The 19,149-nt window shown below is 37.0% G+C and overlaps 1 protein-coding gene and 1 long non-coding RNA gene across 3 annotated transcripts; both read left to right on the forward strand.

The window, feature by feature from the left end:
• The first annotated feature begins 4,171 nt into the window (after window positions 1–4,171).
• Window positions 4,172–13,501, forward strand: LOC124483724. Its single transcript, XM_047044270.1, has 3 exons — window positions 4,172–4,312; window positions 5,239–5,316; window positions 6,050–13,501. Exons 2-3 carry the CDS (start codon window positions 5,239–5,241, stop codon window positions 13,499–13,501), a joined length of 7,530 nt encoding a protein of 2,509 aa, XP_046900226.1. The 5' UTR covers window positions 4,172–4,312.
• A 10-nt stretch (window positions 13,502–13,511) lies between these two features.
• Window positions 13,512–17,489, forward strand: LOC124483731. Of its 2 annotated transcripts, XR_006957894.1 has the most exons (10): window positions 13,512–14,739; window positions 14,832–14,925; window positions 15,032–15,155; window positions 15,317–15,410; window positions 15,513–15,636; window positions 15,798–15,891; window positions 15,994–16,114; window positions 16,208–16,302; window positions 16,417–16,547; window positions 16,867–17,489. It is a non-coding gene; the product is annotated as an uncharacterized LOC124483731 (long non-coding RNA). The 2 variants fall into 2 exon arrangements; XR_006957893.1 differs by having other exon boundaries at window positions 13,512–14,925.
• The last annotated feature ends 1,660 nt before the right edge of the window (window positions 17,490–19,149 follow it).

Genomic DNA, 19,149 nt, shown 5'->3' on the forward strand with positions numbered 1-19,149 from the left:
ATGCTGAGATTGGTAGTGGACTCTCCAGCACCATGAAAGTTCTTGTGTAGGGAGTTCAATTTGTCCAGATCTTGCTTGGCCATCCAGGTTTCTTGAAGGCAGACAATGTCACTCTCGTCCAGCAATGTGTCCACCACCAAACGTCTTGATCTATCAGCAGCAGTATGTCCTACTCGGAGGCCACGAGCGTTGTAGGATACAACCCGCATTAATGATCTACCACGGACCCATCAGGGCAGCTGGCCGGTGTGTCTGTCTCCCTGGTCTCTACATATAGGCCTACATTCATCCCAGCATCATGACTGAGCTGAAGCTCGGTACCCTGAGAGTGGGGGGTATGCTCTGGTCGAGCTTTTTTGAAAGTATAGACCAAGGGTAATTACCACACCACAACTGTCCCACCATTACCCATAGGTGGCGCTACATTCCACGCCCTAAAGCACAAAGGCTTTCTGGAATGGATAGGCTAACCAAGCCCCCTCCCTTCACTCCTTGGGTTGAAATAAAGGCCCTTGTGGATCTTGATGGTATTATATTTCAGATTTGGTATCCCATTGGTAATTCTGCAGCATAGATTTTTCTATACAGTTCCAATTTGTCAAGAATATACATTTTTCAATGGTTCGCAATGTTTGGAGGAATCCGCCATTACTGCTTGCAGTTATATTTAGGATTCCTCCGTCAGGAGGAAACCTATTGTTATTGTTAGTTTTATTAGGATTCCTCCGTCAGGAGGAAACCTATTGTTATTGTTAGTTTTATTATTATTATTATTCTTGTTCCATGGAAGTCAATGGCAGCCCCTAGAACCCTTCGACAACTTTTTGTGAAATTTGGCACACTCATTAAGGACAGTTTATTCTATACCTAGACCAAGTTTCATGTCTCCCATTAGACCACTCCAGCGCCACCAACGGGTCAAAGTTGGACTTGTGTTTACACACGCAACTTTTGAACCGTATGACCCATTTTCAAAAATGAGGTACCATTGGATTCCCTGGATCAAGCCGAGTTCAACGCACCCCATGGCGTCAATTTCCGGTTATATAGATTTTCCGCTATTTCCGGTTTTATCAAAAACCTTTGAAAGCCTACTCCTCCTACAATTTTTGTCATATCTTCTTCAAAGTTACCAGAGATGATCTTCAGACCAAGCCTCACAAAAGTTATCGAAAAGAATTTTGATCCTCGCAACCGTTTGTCCGGTACAGCCAATCAAATTCATCAGAAAAGCCGCCAAACAGGATGTGAAGTCATGTCTCAGCAAATCTTTGAGATATCAACACGAAACTTGGTATATCGATGGAAGACACTACAACATGTTACCGTGTGCAAAGGCAACTTCATATCTCCAAAAATGATTGATATAAAGCAAATTGAACTTATCGCTAACGCTAAAATAATGCTTTACACATCAGCCAGTCAAAAACTGATACTCTGATTCAATCACAAGTTCATATGAAGACTCTTGAGAATGTTTATAACACAAATCTGTGAAAAAGTTGACTGTAAGATCAAAGGTCGATTTTTGGTGAATATTTGAAACATGCTTGCTTGGCTAATTTCTAGCCAAATTTCCAATGAATGTCTCCCCTCCTCCTGCCCGCGCGTGCTCCACATCCTCACACACTCAGCCTTAACTTACACACGCGCGGGCTTGGCAAGACGCACACGCAACATTTCAGGAGAGTGTGGGCTGACCAAGCCCCCACTCATTCCTTACTGTCTAGCAAAGGCCTTGTGGATCTTGTAATCTTGGATCTCTTAACAAAAGCTGATCTTTTTGGTATTGCATTTCCGATTTTGTATGCAATGGTAAAAAGTTATACAAATCCTGAAACATTGATATATATATATATGTATTTATATATATATATATAAATCTTTATTTCAGACGCCAAGTTCCACATAAAATAACGGACATAGAGCTATAAAAAAGAGAGTAAAACAAAAACATAAAACATAGATAATACAGTGCATAAAAAGTATGAAGACTTTTGTGTCAATGTAGTCTTAAGTTCCAAGTAATCGATAGCAGCTCTTTAGAGGGTTGACCAGAGCCTCTACTATTTAGTTTTCAGACTTGTCCAGTCGACACATGAAACCATACATCAGTTGTCTGAAGAGTGCCTTACAGGTTTGTACGTGCTTAGACACAAACAACTGACTAGCACTATGCCACCTAGGCACATTAAATAGCAATCTAAAAGCATCATTGTAGGCTACTTTCAGTATCTGTATACTCCTTTTCCTGTACATAGACCACAAATGAGCGGTGTACAATGGTGTTATGTAGGTTCCAAACAGAGAACATTTAACTGAATCTGAGCTCATAGAAAACTTCCTTAATAACAGGATTGTGTACCTAGAGACAATCTCCTTCAGAGCATAGATACAGAGATCCGTACCATGTTTTCTTTTAAAACCAAACTGACTGACTGCAGTCAGAATATGCATTTCCAATTTAGCTACCTAAACTGTCCAAGCAACCAGAACTGGTGTATCATCTTGTTAGCAAATCAAATTGTTCATAACAGGATCATTTGTCAAGAAGCTAGACTACTAGCTTCCAGCTCCAAAATAACAGTAATACAAGGCTGTTGAGCTTTAAATAAATATTGTCAAACCCTGTCAAAAGTAACATATAAAATTTGAGTGAGAGGTTGTTTTTAACATCTGATTGTATAATGTGTTGCAGTTGGAGAGTGTAAGCTGTGTTGTTTCTAATACTTGTTGAGTGTACTGTAGACTGAACTGGCTGGTGAAGAGACCATAAGCTGGCTGATGATGGGAGACTGAGCTGGCTGGAGATGGTAGCCTGATCTGACTGGAGATGGTAGACTGATTTGGGATGGGAGATTTAGCTGACTAGTCCCTGAAGCTATTGAAATGGTACTTTGCTTCTGAAGCAACCTAATCCCTACCACGGATATACAGTCAGAGGTTTTCATCCATTTGCCTGTCAGCAGTAACTAGCAACTTGCCAGTTATGTGTGTATCACACACTATACATTTGAGACACGGACTGTCTCTCCACCTTCAAGAGAAGGCTCAAGACGAACTTGTTCCGGGAGTACAATGGTACTTAAGAATGGTTTGCTGAACCCAACGCAAGTTTCCTCAAGGATTACAATGACTCTTGCTTAGACTGTTGCTCTCTGGTTAGTGGTAGCTGATTTAAACTGTTGTATTCTATTTTAGTTATTCCTATTTGTATTGCTTTCCTACAGGTACACTTGCACTTAGAGATTAATGTTATGTAATTTTAACTTGTTTAACTACATGCTCTTATGGTTTCTTCCCTTTAGCACTATTTTTTGGTTGTTCACAATATGTACTTCTTGTTTTTGACTACTTGCAATGCTGTGGGGCTATCTTGTTGTTATTATCAGTGACCTATGCACTTTGTAAAGCTCTCTCTTGGAAGTCGCTTTGGATAAAAGCGTCTGCTAAATGAATAAATGTAATGCAAATGTACATTTTTACTTAGTCTCTTTCTGCTAAATGTTCGTTTGGTGTATTTTTTCCTTTTGCATATAATGTTGAATGGGATGGCTAGTTCACTGTGATACACCAACTCTGGTAAGGCTTGAGCATAGGGCTTGAATTGTAGTTGCTTCCTCAGGTAAAGGTTCCCTTTAGGGCTTGTATCTTTGTGTATTACAAGACAAAAGTGAAGGAAAGAAAGTAGTTATTTTAAATCAGATCATTTCTTGAACTATATATTTAGTTATTATAAATAATATTCACATAAAATGCACTTCAAATGCAATTAATAATATAGCCTAACAAATATGCTGGTTCAAGTGTAATGTTGCTATGCTTCTTTACGGAATACCTGAATTATACAATTGTTTGACTTGTTTTTATGCATTTGAAGGTCTGTTACCCACTGACAGTATTACCGGCTAACCAAAATGCATATGTGAATGTTGACGGCCTACGTTGAATATTGGGGTACACGATTGGTGGATGTTATGAAGGTGTCATGTATATGAGCTCTGATTGGATGCGGACTATAGGTGTCCTGAAAACTTGCCTGTGTCGATAAAGAAACAAAATGTTTGTTCCGTGAAAAATGTGCCGTAACTGGACATGCAAACACATTGTAAAAGGGTTGAAGAAAAGTTTTAAAGCGATACAGAAAAATCCTGCTCCTCTATCGCGAGGGATCGTTCTAATGCACGATTTTGAGCTTCAGCCCTCCACCTTCAGGACCCAAACAAGAAGACTTATTTCATCTTTGAAGACCTGAAGACAACTAACGTTACTACTGCAGCCCTTTTCATTTTCCTTGTTGCACTATTTGACCGTGAGTAATCATTACATATAACGACAGTAGCCTACAAAACATGTATCTTAGCGTTTTTATATGTATGATAATTGGAAGACTATTTGATACAGTTTTAAGGCGTGTTATTAGCTAACAAGATATTAGCTAATTGGAGCTAGGCTAGGGGAGCTAAGGATTTCTTTGTTTACAGTATGTATTGCAGGCTTGCAAGCTATAACACTTTTAACATTATTGTCATGTTACGCTGTGGGACCCACATTCGAACGATCACATATTGTGACGCTGCTCATTAACGGGTTACGTTCTACAGTACGTTTGGAACTTGTTTGATAAGATAGCTGTAGTGCTAGCCGTAGCCTAGTGCTAATTGCTTTGAGAAACAGCCATTGTAGAAGGTGTCCGGATAATTTAACTCAAACATTGTGACCAAAGATAGTGCTAACAAAGTGTTAAATAACTCTCGATTTTGTGGAAAATAGAAAACATTTAAGCGAACGTTTGAAGTCGGTCTGAAAGTGGTTAAAAAGTATCAGCGGAAATTCCAGGAATTATTTCATTGTTTGTTCTCGAAACTATATAGCGAAATTTTAAACAAATATGTAGACACACACCCCTTAATGCTATTAAAAGGTCAAGGACTCGTACTAATGTAACATTTTATCTATATATACACAAATTTGGTTTTATCGTCTTCAATCTGCTTCTTAATATCTACAGACTTAAATTTGAATGTACACAGTAGAAATAGAATACAGGGAAATATTGGATGTGTAAAGTAAAAAGAGGTTGGTGTCTTGAGAATCCAAACCATCTTAGCATGTTCTCAAAGGTCTGTATACTAGAACTGTTGAGCATGAAGTTACAATTATTTAAGATTATGAAATAGTTGTTCAGTAGTGTGGTATGTGGCTTTTAATAGTTGTGATTTTTTCTGTATTTTTTAGATGCCACGTTCCAGCAAACGTTCTACAGCGGCCAAGAAGAACTGGGCTGGTTCAGATGACCACGGGTCCACTTTCGAGGTTAGAAAAATGAATGTGAATGGTTGAATGAGGATTCTTAACATCACTGTTACAGGCCCATGTTTGTAATTTCTCTCATTCAGGGTCCATATAGTTGTGGTTGTGTGTTTTCTTTTGTATTCTTCCCTCTTCCTTCCTATTTGCTGCATGCAGGTATGGTCTTGCCTGTGTTTGTTGGCAGTTGGCTAACCGTCTCTCTACCTCCAGACCGGCAATCAATTATCAATTAATGTTTCACACATTGCCATTCCCTCTGTGTTAAGCCAAGAGGGTCATAACAGTTATTGACTAATGTTTGCATTAAGGCTTGGGGTTAAAGATGTATTGTCTGTAGTGAACTGTAGGTTCAATAAAAGTATACAAACTAAAGTTTATCATTTAACAGTAAGCAGAGACCTTGCTTGATTTCCTCAACGCTTGTTTTTGTGAATGTTAACATTCTAATTGATGGTGAAACTATTTAATGTTGATGGCTACTGTCACTGTCTGAATCATGTATTAATAAATATGTTCATATGTCATGTTTATTTATGAAATTGTTGTTTAATGACATATTTAGAGGATTGTGTTCCTGTATTGAGAAAATGCATATTAAATGTCTATTTTTGATAATCAAACAAATGTTTGATGTTACTGCTTATAGCAGTTATGTACATTTGAGAAACATACCAATGTAGCTTTATGAAGACTAGTCATGTTGATTGATTCTTGATATTGTTTTCATGTTTTTCAGATGCCGAGGAAGAACAGGCGGAAAGGGCGCAATAAGGCTGCTGATGCTGCTGCATGCAGCGCCTTGTCTGATGTTTCTCTATCCACTGATCCCCACTCTAACCCTTGTGATATCCCATCTTCCTCTTCATCCCCCATCCCGCGCTTCACCTACTCTAATTTTCCTCCTCTTCCGACGTCTCAGTCATCTGTCTTTAGGCCCTGTGATTCTCTTTCACAGTCTGTGCCTCTGTCGAGATGTGAGACAGAGACCTCACATTCTCATTCACAGGCCAGTGATACCCAAACTGTTCCTCTTAAATCTCCAAGGTGTGCTCCACTACCATGCCGTTCTGATGGTGACTCTTGCCATGTAATAAACTTTGAACAAATACCTAAACAAATACCTGAGCAAATGCCTGAACAAATCTCTGAACACAACTCTGAACACAACTCTGAACTGAACCTTAAAAATCTTGAACTAATAACCTCTGACAACATTGAGTCTGAAATAACCCCTGACAACAAAAAGTCTGATCTGAAGCCTGAACAAAACTCTGAACTTAACTTTGAGAATCATGAACTGATACATTCTGCTGTGTTACAGAGCACCATGTATCCAAGCTGTAATAACAGGTTTCTACAAGGATCTTTCCATCAAGGACATGTGATGTTTGGAGCAAATGCAGGTGTACAATGTCTGACAAACAGTTTAACAGCAATTTTGATGAATGAATTAAAAGATGTGTGCACATGGCAATGTATTGATGTTGATAATATTCTTGTGAATGGAAACAAGCTTTACACATCAGTGCAAAACTGCAATCAGGTAAATGATACTCATCTTTTGGTAAGTGATTTGCCAACGTCTCTTGTGCTTCATCATGTTGATTTTACAATTAATCTTGGACAAGCATTTAGTGGCATAGTAGGAGTACATGACTATGATCCAGAGTTGGCAGATATGTCAATAAGCCTTTATGAAGCACTCCAGAGAGTATTACTAGGAGATCACAGCTGTTTTTTGACAATGAATAAAAGTACTTGTGCCATTATTAAACACACCAATGGTTACGCAGTGTTTGATTCCCACGCACGCAGCTATGACGGCCTTGTTCATTCAACAGGAAAAAGTGTTGTGTGTTTCTTTCAAACATTTGAGGATATGTACAGTCAGCACATTAACAGGCTTGCAAGTTCAATGAATGCCTTTGGAAAACCTTTTGAAGTTTCTGGAATCACCGTTACAATGAGATGTAAAGACGGACCCAATGTAAAAACTAAACCAGTACACAGGTGTAGTAGACAGAAATGTAAAGTCAATGCCTTGAAACCACATGTAACAACAGAGGCTTTTGTTGATGTAAATATTCATGTTCCCGAGAGCACTTGTGAAACAAAAACAGAGTGTGGTCATGCATTGCCATCACAAAATGAGAATGTATTGTGTGAAAACCAAAGGCCAGAAACAGAAAATATGCGAGCAGACACAAAAAAAAAAAGTGACTTGCATGAAACAACTGGGGACAATGTTGATAAACTGAGTAAAAATACTGAGGATGTTGTTGTTGGTGATGTGACACTGTCAGAATGGACGTTTTCTCCATTAACATTTATCAATCAAACTGCATTATGTTCACAGTTAGATTTGCAGAATGTTAATGATAACCATGATTCAACCATAATTCAACAACCTACAGTATTAAGTTGTCCATGTGAATCAAAGGCTATCAGAAAAGATGGAAACTGCTTGTTCCGGTCACTGGCTATGGCAATTTGCGGCAATCAAAGCCCACACATGAAAATACGAAAACAAGTGGTAAGACACTTAATGAAAAATGAGAAAACATTTCAAAGGTTTCTGAGAACTCAATACACCTCTGTAGAACACTACATAAAGTATTCACGAATGATGTATGCAAACACTTGGGGCACTGAATTGGAAATTATAAGTGCAGCAGATCTGTTCCATACGGACATTTACACATTTAATTCTGATCGCTGGAACATCTACAAAAGTCTTTCAAGAAGAAGTGACGATGCCATATATTTGAACAATGTCAATGGAAATCATTACGAATTGGTAACATGTGTAAGAGATACACATTGTGAAGGTGGATGTGCATCATTGTGCCAAGCAAAAAAAGTTATGCCAAAATGTAATGTAAATTTGAGGAAAAGGTTATCAACAACTGGTAAAATGCAACAATGCCAAGATAAACTTGCCATTAAGAAGCAAAAATATCAGAATGATTTTCAATTTCGCCAAAATTGCATTATGTTGCAACAGAAATTATATGTGACAGATGATCAATACAGAAAAACAAAATTGCTGTCCAGCCGAGATAAGTACAGAACAGATGCACACTATCAAACTATAGTAAAAGAATATAGTAAAATAAAATACCGAAGTGATGATCTTTTTCAAAGTAAGGTGAAAGAATACAGTAACATAAAATACCGTACCGATGATTACTTTCAAACCAGGGTGAAAAACTACAATAAAATAAAATATCGAATTGATATTGACTTTCAAACTAAAGTCAAAGCATTTAGCAAAAATAAATACAAGTCTGAGATTGACTTTCAAAGTAGTGTTAAAAAACAAAGCATGCAAACATATTTTGATAAGAAAAATCTGACATATTCCATGGATTTTGTCATTGAATCTTTTAGAAAAAATGTCCAAGAAGGCCCTGGATGTGTTTGCTCAGTTTGTCATCGCCAGCTTTTTCGAAAGCAAGTCATTGAATGTAAACATGATAAGTACACAACCAGTCCAACTGTAGTTGCTTTGGCTAAAAAGTGCATTACAGAAACATATTTACAGACATGTAATAAAGAATGCGATGATAACTGCACTGCACATATTCAATCATCTAAGTTGTGGATATGTCACACATGTCACCGTAAAATATGTGCTGGTAGAATGCCTGAACAAAGTGTAGCCAATAATTTGCATTTGAAAGCCATTCCTTCTCAGCTACAGTGCTTAAATTCCCTTGAGCAACACTTAATAGCGAAACATATTCCTTTTATGAAATTGTTGGCATTACCAAAGGGTGGACAAAATGGTTGTCATGGACCTGTCGTGTGTGTTCCATCTAATGTCAATCAAGTAACAAACATGCTTCCAAGAAATGATGGAAATGATTTAATGTTACGAATTAAACTGAAACGCAAATTAACATACAAGGGGCATTATGAATATAAACATGTACATACAAACCATGTCTACAATGCCTTAGAGTACTTAAAGTTAAATAACAAATGGTATCATGACATTAGCATCAATAAAGAATGGGTTAACCCTCTGGACAAAATTGACGATGTGCAAGTCAGTGATCAACAAAATGTCACACTCCAAAGTGCAGAAAATCCTGATCATACACATATGGAAATTTGCAATAATAATAACACAACATCTCAAGTTGACGCAACTCTTGGAGATGTAAATAAAAACAGTGAAATATGTATTACTGCTGTGCCAATAGAAATGGTTAGTGAACCAATGCAAACAACAAGCGTTGCTAATAAAAGAAAAAAGAAAACAACAATGGAAAATGACTCAGAAAGTGACGATCCTGAAGAAGAGTTGACATACACTGAACAAACACATGGAATGTTTCTAGACACATGTTTACAACCAGTAGATATTGCTCAAGAAGTTTTGGATCAACATTTTGACTCTGTGTTATCGGTTGCGCCTGCTGAGAATAATCATCCCATTAAACTGTTGGAAGATGCTACTAATGAAGGTAAATGTTTTCCTATGTTATATCCAACTGGAGCTCCTACTTTTCATGACCCTCGCAAAGAAAAACTAACCCTGGCAAAATATTTAAACACGCGTCTACTAAATGCTGATGGCCGATTTGCTAAAAACACAGACTTTATATTCTATGCGCAGTACATATCAGAGGTGCAACAAGTTTTGTCAAATGTTTCAATTGCCATGCGCAAAGGTTCAGGCACTGAATTGCCAGACAAAGAGCAACCCAATTTTCTAACTGATGCAGAATCTTTAAAACGAGTGTTAAAAAATGACGAAGGTTACAAGTTTTTACGACCTATACGGGGAACACCCCCCTTTTGGCAATCTGCACAAAAAGATCTGTTTGCTATGATACGACAACTAGGAATTCCCACATGGTTCTGTTCATTTTCCTCAGCTGACATGCGCTGGCCTGAAATGATAACAACACTGAGTCATGAACAAAATAAAACTGTGCCTATAGATGAACTGACTTGGTCAGAGAAATGTGCCTTGTTGAAACAAAACCCAGTTACAGCTGCAAGAATGTTTGACCACAGATGGCACAGTTTCTTGAAAGATGTTATTATGTCTCCAGCTGCTCCTATTGGCAAAATATCAGACTACTTTTACCGTGTAGAATTTCAAAACAGAGGCTCCCCTCATTGTCATTGCTTGTTCTGGGTGGAATCAGCCCCTCAAATTGACAAAGACCCTGATGATAAGGTTGTAGACTTTATTGACAAATACGTATCTTGTGAACTGCCATCATCTGACGATGAAGAAATGTGTGAGATTGTCAACACAGTGCAAAAGCATAGCACTAAGCACTCAAAAACCTGTAGGAAAAAGAAAACTGAATGTCGGTTTAACTTCCCACGACCCCCATCTTGTCGAACATTTATTGATCGTATAGTCAAACCTGCACAAAATCCATGCAATACAGAACAATCACATCAACCAATGACTGAGGAACATGAATTGAGAAAACTGATGACACCAGACATGGCTGAAAAGATTTTGAAAATGGTCAGAACAACTTTACTAATTAGTGACCAAACATTTGAATCGACAGAGGAACTCTTTGAAAGCATCGGAATTTCACAATTGCTTTTTGAAATAGCAAATTCACAACTAACCAATAAAACCAACGTTGTTTTAAAAAGAAATCCCAGTGACATTTGGATTAACCAATTTAACAAAGACTTGTTACGAGCTTGGAATGCCAATATGGATATTCAGTACATTGTCGATGCATATTCTTGTGTAGTGTACATTATTTCATATATATCCAAAGCAGAGAGAGAAATGGGATTGTTACTAGATTGTGCACAGAAAGAAGGAACTAAAGGCAATCTGGATGCCAAAGCTGCATTCAAATCACTTGGCAGTGTTTACCTTCATAATAGAGAAGTGTCTGCACAAGAAGCAGTATATAGACTGACTGGAATGCATTTAAAGGAATGCTCACGTAAAGTAACTTTCATACCAACAGGGGATTACCCTATGCGCATGAGTTTACCTTTGAGTGTATTGCGAGACAGAAAACTAAATGACAACAATGAACAAAACACTATATGGATGACAAGTGTAATAGACAGGTATCAACATAGACCACAATCACCACCGTTCCAAAATATGTGCCTTGCCACGTTTTGCTCAGAATATCGAGCCTTGAGTCAAAGTGAAGTCCCAGCTAATCCAAGCGAATCTGTTGTTCAACTTCAGGACAAATATGGTTACATTAAAAAAAGGTCGCGCACAGAACCAGCTGTTATTAGATATGCAAGACTGTCACCCACAAAAGACCCAGAAAAATACCATCATAGCCAGCTCCAATTGTTTTTGCCCCACTATGAAGACTATCAATTGAAACCACATCCTTTTGTTTCATTCGAAGAGTTTTACAATGTTGGAATTGTACGTGATTTCAGTGATAACATAGACACAGTTAAAGAAATTATTGAGAATAATAGGTCTTTGTATGAACAAAATTCTGACAAACTAGATGATGCTCAACTTGTCATGGAACAACAAGGTGATTTGGATGATGCATGGGCACAGATTTGTCCGCAATCAGAAATGGAACGGCTTCAGTGTTTACAATCACAGGACATAATTCATGATGAAAATGATTTACAGCCCATTTCTGAAAATATTCCAGACTTGACAGAAACTTTGCCTATGACGGGTAACATAGAAGTTAGAAAAACATTTATGACTAAAGAAGCAGCATGGGACATAATGAGATCTCTAAATGATGAGCAAGCGCGCATATTTTACAAACTACGTCAGTGGAGTTTAGAAACAGTATGGGGACAAAAACCACAACCAATACACCTTTTTGTCACTGGTGGAGCAGGTACTGGAAAAAGCCATTTGATAAAAGCCATACATTATGAGTTGTCACGAATTCTAGCACAAGTATGTCCAAACCCTGATGACACTACAGTCCTATTAACAGCTCCTACAGGCGTTGCCGCGTATAACATTAATGCTGCTACAATACACAATACTTTTTGTATTGGCACAGATGTGCGATTACCTTACCAACCGTTAGGTGAGGAAAAGATCAACTCTTTACGAGCAAAACTTTCCAATTTACAATTATTGATCATTGATGAAATATCAATGGTAGACACCAGACTGTTTGCATACATTCACGGAAGACTAAGACAAATCAAACAGTGCGGAGATCATTCTTTGTTTGGAAAAGTTAGCATTGTTGCTGTTGGAGATTTTTACCAGTTACCACCTGTGAAAGGAAAACCTCTGTACAGTGATCAGCCAGGACTAAACATTTGGAACAGTCACTTTGAAATTGCAAATTTGACTCAAGTTGTGAGACAAAAAGATTCTACTTTTGCTGAGCTGCTGAATCGCATTCGTGTCCATGAAAAATCAACTCCTATGTTGCCTGCAGACGTTGAGATATTGAAACAATGCGAAACAGGAGAAGTCTTGAATGTATTGCACATTTTTGCAACAAATAAACAAGTTTGCTGTTATAACTCTGAAATGCTCAATTCAATTTGCCCAAATGCCATAATTATTGAAGCACAAGACTTTGACCGGAATCCAAAAACAGGACGTATGGAAAGAAAGAATGGCCACCACAGGAAAGTTTTTAATTCCTGTCTTAAGCCAAGTGTCAATATGGGAATACAAGCTCGCATCATGCTGACAAAAAACATTGATGTTTTAGATGGACTTGTTAATGGTGCTTTCGGGACAGTTTTCCAAATCGTGTTTGATACAGACAAATACTTTCCCTCTGTAATACATGTTGAATTTGATGATGGCAAAATTGGACAACTGCAAAGAGCTAAAATAACTACACCAAATAATACTCATCGAAACATCACAATCATTAAACCCGTTGAAGACAGAGTCTCAAACAATGGTGGAATACGGCGGCAGTACCCATTACAATTAGCCTGGGCTTGTACCGTACACAAAGTTCAAGGTTTAACAGTTAACAGTGCAGTGGTAAACTTGAAAAAAGTATTTTCACCAGGACAAGCTTACGTTGCTTTAAGTCGTGTCTCTTCTCTGTCAGGCTTAGTAATTGAAGACTTGAAAGAGTCAAAGATTTATTGCAACAGTAATATCAAAGATGTTCTTGCAACAATGCCAACATTCATCTCCAAAAACTCACCTTCAACCACTCCATTATTCACAATTGCTTTTCATAACATTCAGTCTCAATGCACATTTTAAAAACATGCAAGCAAACAACAGTATTTTGAAATCACAATGCATTTGTGTTGCCGAAACATGGCTTCGACCAAACTTCCCAACTGATCATGTACTTTTACCTAACTTCACGTTCTACAACAACACACGTTTCAATTGTTACAGTCCAATAAATAGTATCACCAATACTTTAAAACTTCAGGCCAATGGTGGTGTTGGAATATATTGTCAAACAGATCAGAACATCGAAGTCAACACACCATGTAATACAAATCTAGAATCATTAGTCTTCCACGTTCCACAATTTCAATTAATTGCTGCAGTTGTATACAGGCCCCAAACATACCAAGTTGATTTATTCAAAGAACATTTATTACATCTTATTGCCGAAATAGACACTTTCCCAGGAGCGAAAATTATTTTGGGGGACTTTAATGAAAATCTTCTTACTTCTAAAACAATACAAACCGTTTTCGAACAACATCATTACATTCAATTAGTTGACTTTTCGACCACTGATGCTAACACAATAATAGACCATGTATACACAAAAGATGTCCAATTTCAATTATCGCTTGAATTGTTATCAACATATTACAGTCATCATAATGCTATACTAATTCACATAAAGTAACATTATCTGCTAAACAATGCATCTTAAAACAAAAGTCATAGCTTAAGCAAACCATCGTAGACACATTAACTAATATATTTTAAAACACACTATTTGTACAGCAGATGAAATATAAATTATATTATATTTACACACTTATGAATAATACATTTACATATCTTCTTCGTTAATTTATGAAAAAACACAACAAGGACTTATTACGTAACATTAAAATGTGAACTTCACAATTGAAATGGTCAAAATATTCTGTTAACATGTAACAGGTAACTTATGCTTTGCAAATTTGTATTTTATGACATTATGTATTGTACAATGCTATGATACTTTTTTGGGATAGAATTACTAGATGTTAAAGTGCTTTAACAACATGCTTTGTACTCGTGTTGATATTGCAATATCATTCTGCAATTTTTTCTCCCAGCCCTCTGGCAGCACCCACACACACACACACCCACACGCACACACACACACACACACACACCCACACACACATACACACACACGCACAGACGCACATACACACACAGTGTTGTGCAATACTTTTCTCATCAGCACACTAATCCTTGTGCTTTAAAATGTTGGACTACATTCAACCACCCAACATCTGAAAACTCAAGTACCACATCAGGTAATGTAAAGGACACATTTCATGTGTTTTACTGTAGTAAAGCTTACATTGTACTAACCACACTCATACAATTTTCATGTTTTGCTTTTCAGCAAGCACCTCAAACCTTCAACCATGTGGACCTATCACTGCTTCCATCATTCATCAACCTGGGTTTGGCTAGACTAAAGCAACTTCAATTGCAAGGTAAACTCTTATACTTACTTACAATTGTATTCTTCTTGGGGCAAACATTTATTTTCTTTCTACATTGTTTAACTGCATTAAAATATTTACTTACGTATCACTAAAGGAGTCTTGTCCAGATACCAAAAACAGCATTGAAATCTTCTTGCTGAATCCTTATGCTTTGAAATGGTGGATTTCATTAAACCAGCCAACAAATGAAAACTCTCCCACCACCAATACTACATCAAGTAAAGTATATTATACATTTCCTATGTTTTTATTGTAATACAGGTCGTATTGTAAACATGATTCTCTTCAAATCTTAATGTTATGCTTTTCAGATACCCACTTCAAGCATTTAAACCTTGTACACATCACACTCATCCAATTTTCATTTCTTGTTTTTCAGCAAGCACCTCATCCTTTAAACCATGTGAACCTATCACTGCCTCCATCATTCATCAATCTTGGTTTGGCAAGACTAAAACAACTTCAATTACAAAGTAGGTATTTACAATTACACAATTAATCTCTCTGGGGCAGAAATGTATTTTCTTTCTACATTGTTTCACTGCATTAAAACATATATTTACCTATCACTAAAGGAGCCTTGTCCAGATACCAAAAACAGCATTGAAATCTTCTTGCTGAATCCTTATGCTTTGAAATGGTGGATTTCATTAAACCAGCCAACAAATGAAAACTCTCCCACCACCAATACTACATCAAGTAAAGTATATTATACATTTCCTATGTTTTTATTGTAATACAGGTCGTATTGTAAACATGATTCTCTTCAAATCTTAATGTTATGCTTTTCAGATACCCACTTCAAGCATTTAAACCTTGTACACATCACACTCATCCAATTGTCATTTCTTGTTTTTCAGCAAGCACCTCATCCTTTAAACCATGTGAACCTATCACTGCCTCCATCATTCATCAATCTTGGTTTGGCAAGACTAAAACAACTTCAATTACAAAGTAGGTATTTACAATTACACAATTAATCTCTCTGGGGCAGAAATGTATTTTCTTTCTACATTGTTTCACTGCATTAAAACATATATTTACCTATCACTAAAGGAGCCTTGTCCAGATATCAAACCCAGCATTAGGATCTTGCTGAATCCTTCTGCTTTGAAATGTTGGATTTCATTCAACCAGCCAACAACTGAAAACTTTCCCACCATCACTACTACATCAGGTAACGTATATTACAAATGTCCTATGTTTTTATTGTAATAAAGGTCACACTGTAAACATGATTCTCATGAAATTTTTATGTTATGCTTTTCAGCAACCCACTCCAGGCCTTCACACCTTGTGGGAGTACCAATGGTTGCATCATTCAGCAATTTCAGTCTGGCAACACTAAAACAACTGCACCAAAAAGTATGCTTTTATACCTACCTACTTACAATGAACACTTAGTCTCTCTTGGGGCAAAATGTCTGTTCTACCTTCATTATTGTACTGCATCAACTTAATATTTATGTATAAATACAGGAACCGTGTCCAGATTTCAAACCAAGCATTGAGATCTTCTCGCTGAATACCCTGAGAAACTATTAGTACTATGTTGACTAAAATGCCTTCTGGACCCTGGTTGATATTACCCTACTCATTCCTACCTTGTGGTAAATATATCCATTGTTAATTTTGCTTTGTATTTCACAATCCATACACTGTAAACATACCAACATTAAGACAAAACATGGAGTTACAGCATTATAACACCTAGTAATCCTATACACAAAATATTGTACAATATGTACAACATATTTGTTTCAACAAACACATAATCACATATGTGCTTAAAATAATTCACCTCTACACTGTTTACTGTCAATAAAATACTTGCAAACACATGCAAATTCTGCATCTTTAAATGTTTAAAAAAAAAAAAAATTATCTGTTCTTTATATACATATTTGTCTATTTTATGTGTCCACACAGGCTAACCACAATGCTCAAACATGTGAAGCATAACTCAATGACGACTCTGGACCACTGGATACAACATCAACAACTGGATGGAAAGATATCAAAGAAGTCTGTGGCTGCCTGGAATTTCACAAGGATGTTGATGGACCATGTGTTTTAATACCACCCTACAGAAACACCCTTCTAATCCATGGAAATCCAAAGGTCACTTTTACACCTGTCCACCCTCAATTGCTTTAGACTCAACTCATGAGAATTGTATTGCACTCAATATTGTAAATTACACCAATACAACATACATCACATTTGGTATTATATTGTGTCAGTAAACAATATGAACAGAAAACACATTTCACAAATCTAACACTGCTACCACTAACACCTTTCACAATCATTTCCATTTTTACCATTTTTTTTCTTTTTTACATTTCATTATAATACATGTATTAAATCTGCAGACATTGTACTATCATTTCACAGTTATTTCAGTTGAATTATTTGTATATTTCTTTATAATACATGTGTTACCTGCATTTGTATATACAAATAGTTACTTTATCTATATACACAAAAAGCTACTTAACAAAAAATGCCATATGTAATGTTTTTTATCTTTTAACATTGATACAAGTTTTCAACACCATATTGATTTGTTAATGTATCATATTTGTACTAAATAAAATGCCTTTATTCTTACACAACTGCCTATTGTACCCCACTTCAAAAGCAAATTCAATCACTGGACATGAAGGGGAAACAGTTCACTCTGCATCACAGAAATCTTTTTACCTTTATCTCCAACAGATTTTCATAGGATTTTCCCAAAAAACTTTTTCCTGAAGTTGTTTTGTTTTCTTGTTGCATTACCTAAAAACACAGTCTAAACAATTTATTAGTGTAGTTTTTCTCTTTTTACTTATCAGTGACATATAGATTTGCAAAGTTCATCTATGTACCCATAGTCAGTGGCGGATAAAGTAATTTTGGGGCCCCAGGCGAAGACAATCATGCCTCCTTAACTCCTATTCTCACTCTTTTCAATCCATATAATAATTATTAATATAATAATAATAATAATCTTAATAACTAGACAAAGTACAATTTCTGAGGAAATTGTAGGGTGTCCTTGCTAGTGTCAGTTGCAGATGGGTCTGTTTGTTAACTGTAATTTTAACAACTGATATTTCTGTACATTTTATATCAAAATGTGTTTTATTTATGAAGATTGCATAGATTTCAAAGCATACATTTGTTGCTGCTCATTTACAATTCAAAACACAAAAAGTGAAGAGAAAGTGGAGAGAAAGGGGACGTTTCTTTATGTAGTTTCAGTTTGGTAAGTACTTATTTACTCTGTTTGTCTTTTTCTTTTTGTGCTCCGCTCGGGGAGTTCCATTTAGCAAAATAATAAATCGACTGATATGACATGCTTTGCTATGCAGTTGCTGCAATCGATGGAATGGTCCACCGTAGTATGAAGTCTGAGGGGAAGCCTGCGTTGAAACACATAGAATAAACACTCTGTTTGTCTTTTTTTTATATACTTTAAGAAGACATTATGACTGTTAATCAATTTGTATAATTATTATTATAGTTTTTTATTGATCATATAGTATTTTTATGGAGTCTTTAAAATAATCCCTGGCAGCTGGGACCCCTAGGCGGTTGCCTACTTTGCCCAATGGTTAAGTCCGGTCCTGGACCGAGCAAGTGTCCAAAATAAAGCTTATGATGATGATGTTACTGTATATTGTGTTTTTTGTTTTAAAGTTCACATTTTACACATAAAAGGTAGCATTTACACTAAATCGCAGTGCATATTATTATACAAGTTAACAAAGGGAAAAAGGCAAAAGCACAGAAAAACGCGCACCAACTCCAATCCACTTCATACGCATCAGCCTAGCGAAAGCACAAAAGAATGCGACCAAACTCCCCGTATCAATTACGAGGTTTGTATAAAGTCTCTTCCGTTGCTCTGATCCTTTTGCTAGCATGCTGTTGTTGCCCTCCCTTTTCTCTGCTTCTCCCAGTCATCTATCCAGGCTCCCCAGGGGAATCGATCGAGCCGTTGCTCAGCCGTGACCCTTAAGGACTTTCCGCCACACCCAAGTCCATACCCGGTAACTATACACACACCATCCACATCACCTCCATCACCATTCCCTGAATCCCCTAATCACACTCTCATCCTCCCAGGAACCCAGACCCGGCTCTGCTACCGGCCTCCACCAGCACCAGACTCGGCTCTGCTACCAGCCTACACCAACGGCCCCAGGCTTGGCTCTGCTACCA

The sequence above is a fragment of the Hypomesus transpacificus genome, chromosome 21 (genome assembly GCF_021917145.1).
Source record: "Hypomesus transpacificus isolate Combined female chromosome 21, fHypTra1, whole genome shotgun sequence".
NCBI lineage: Eukaryota > Metazoa > Chordata > Actinopteri > Osmeriformes > Osmeridae > Hypomesus > Hypomesus transpacificus.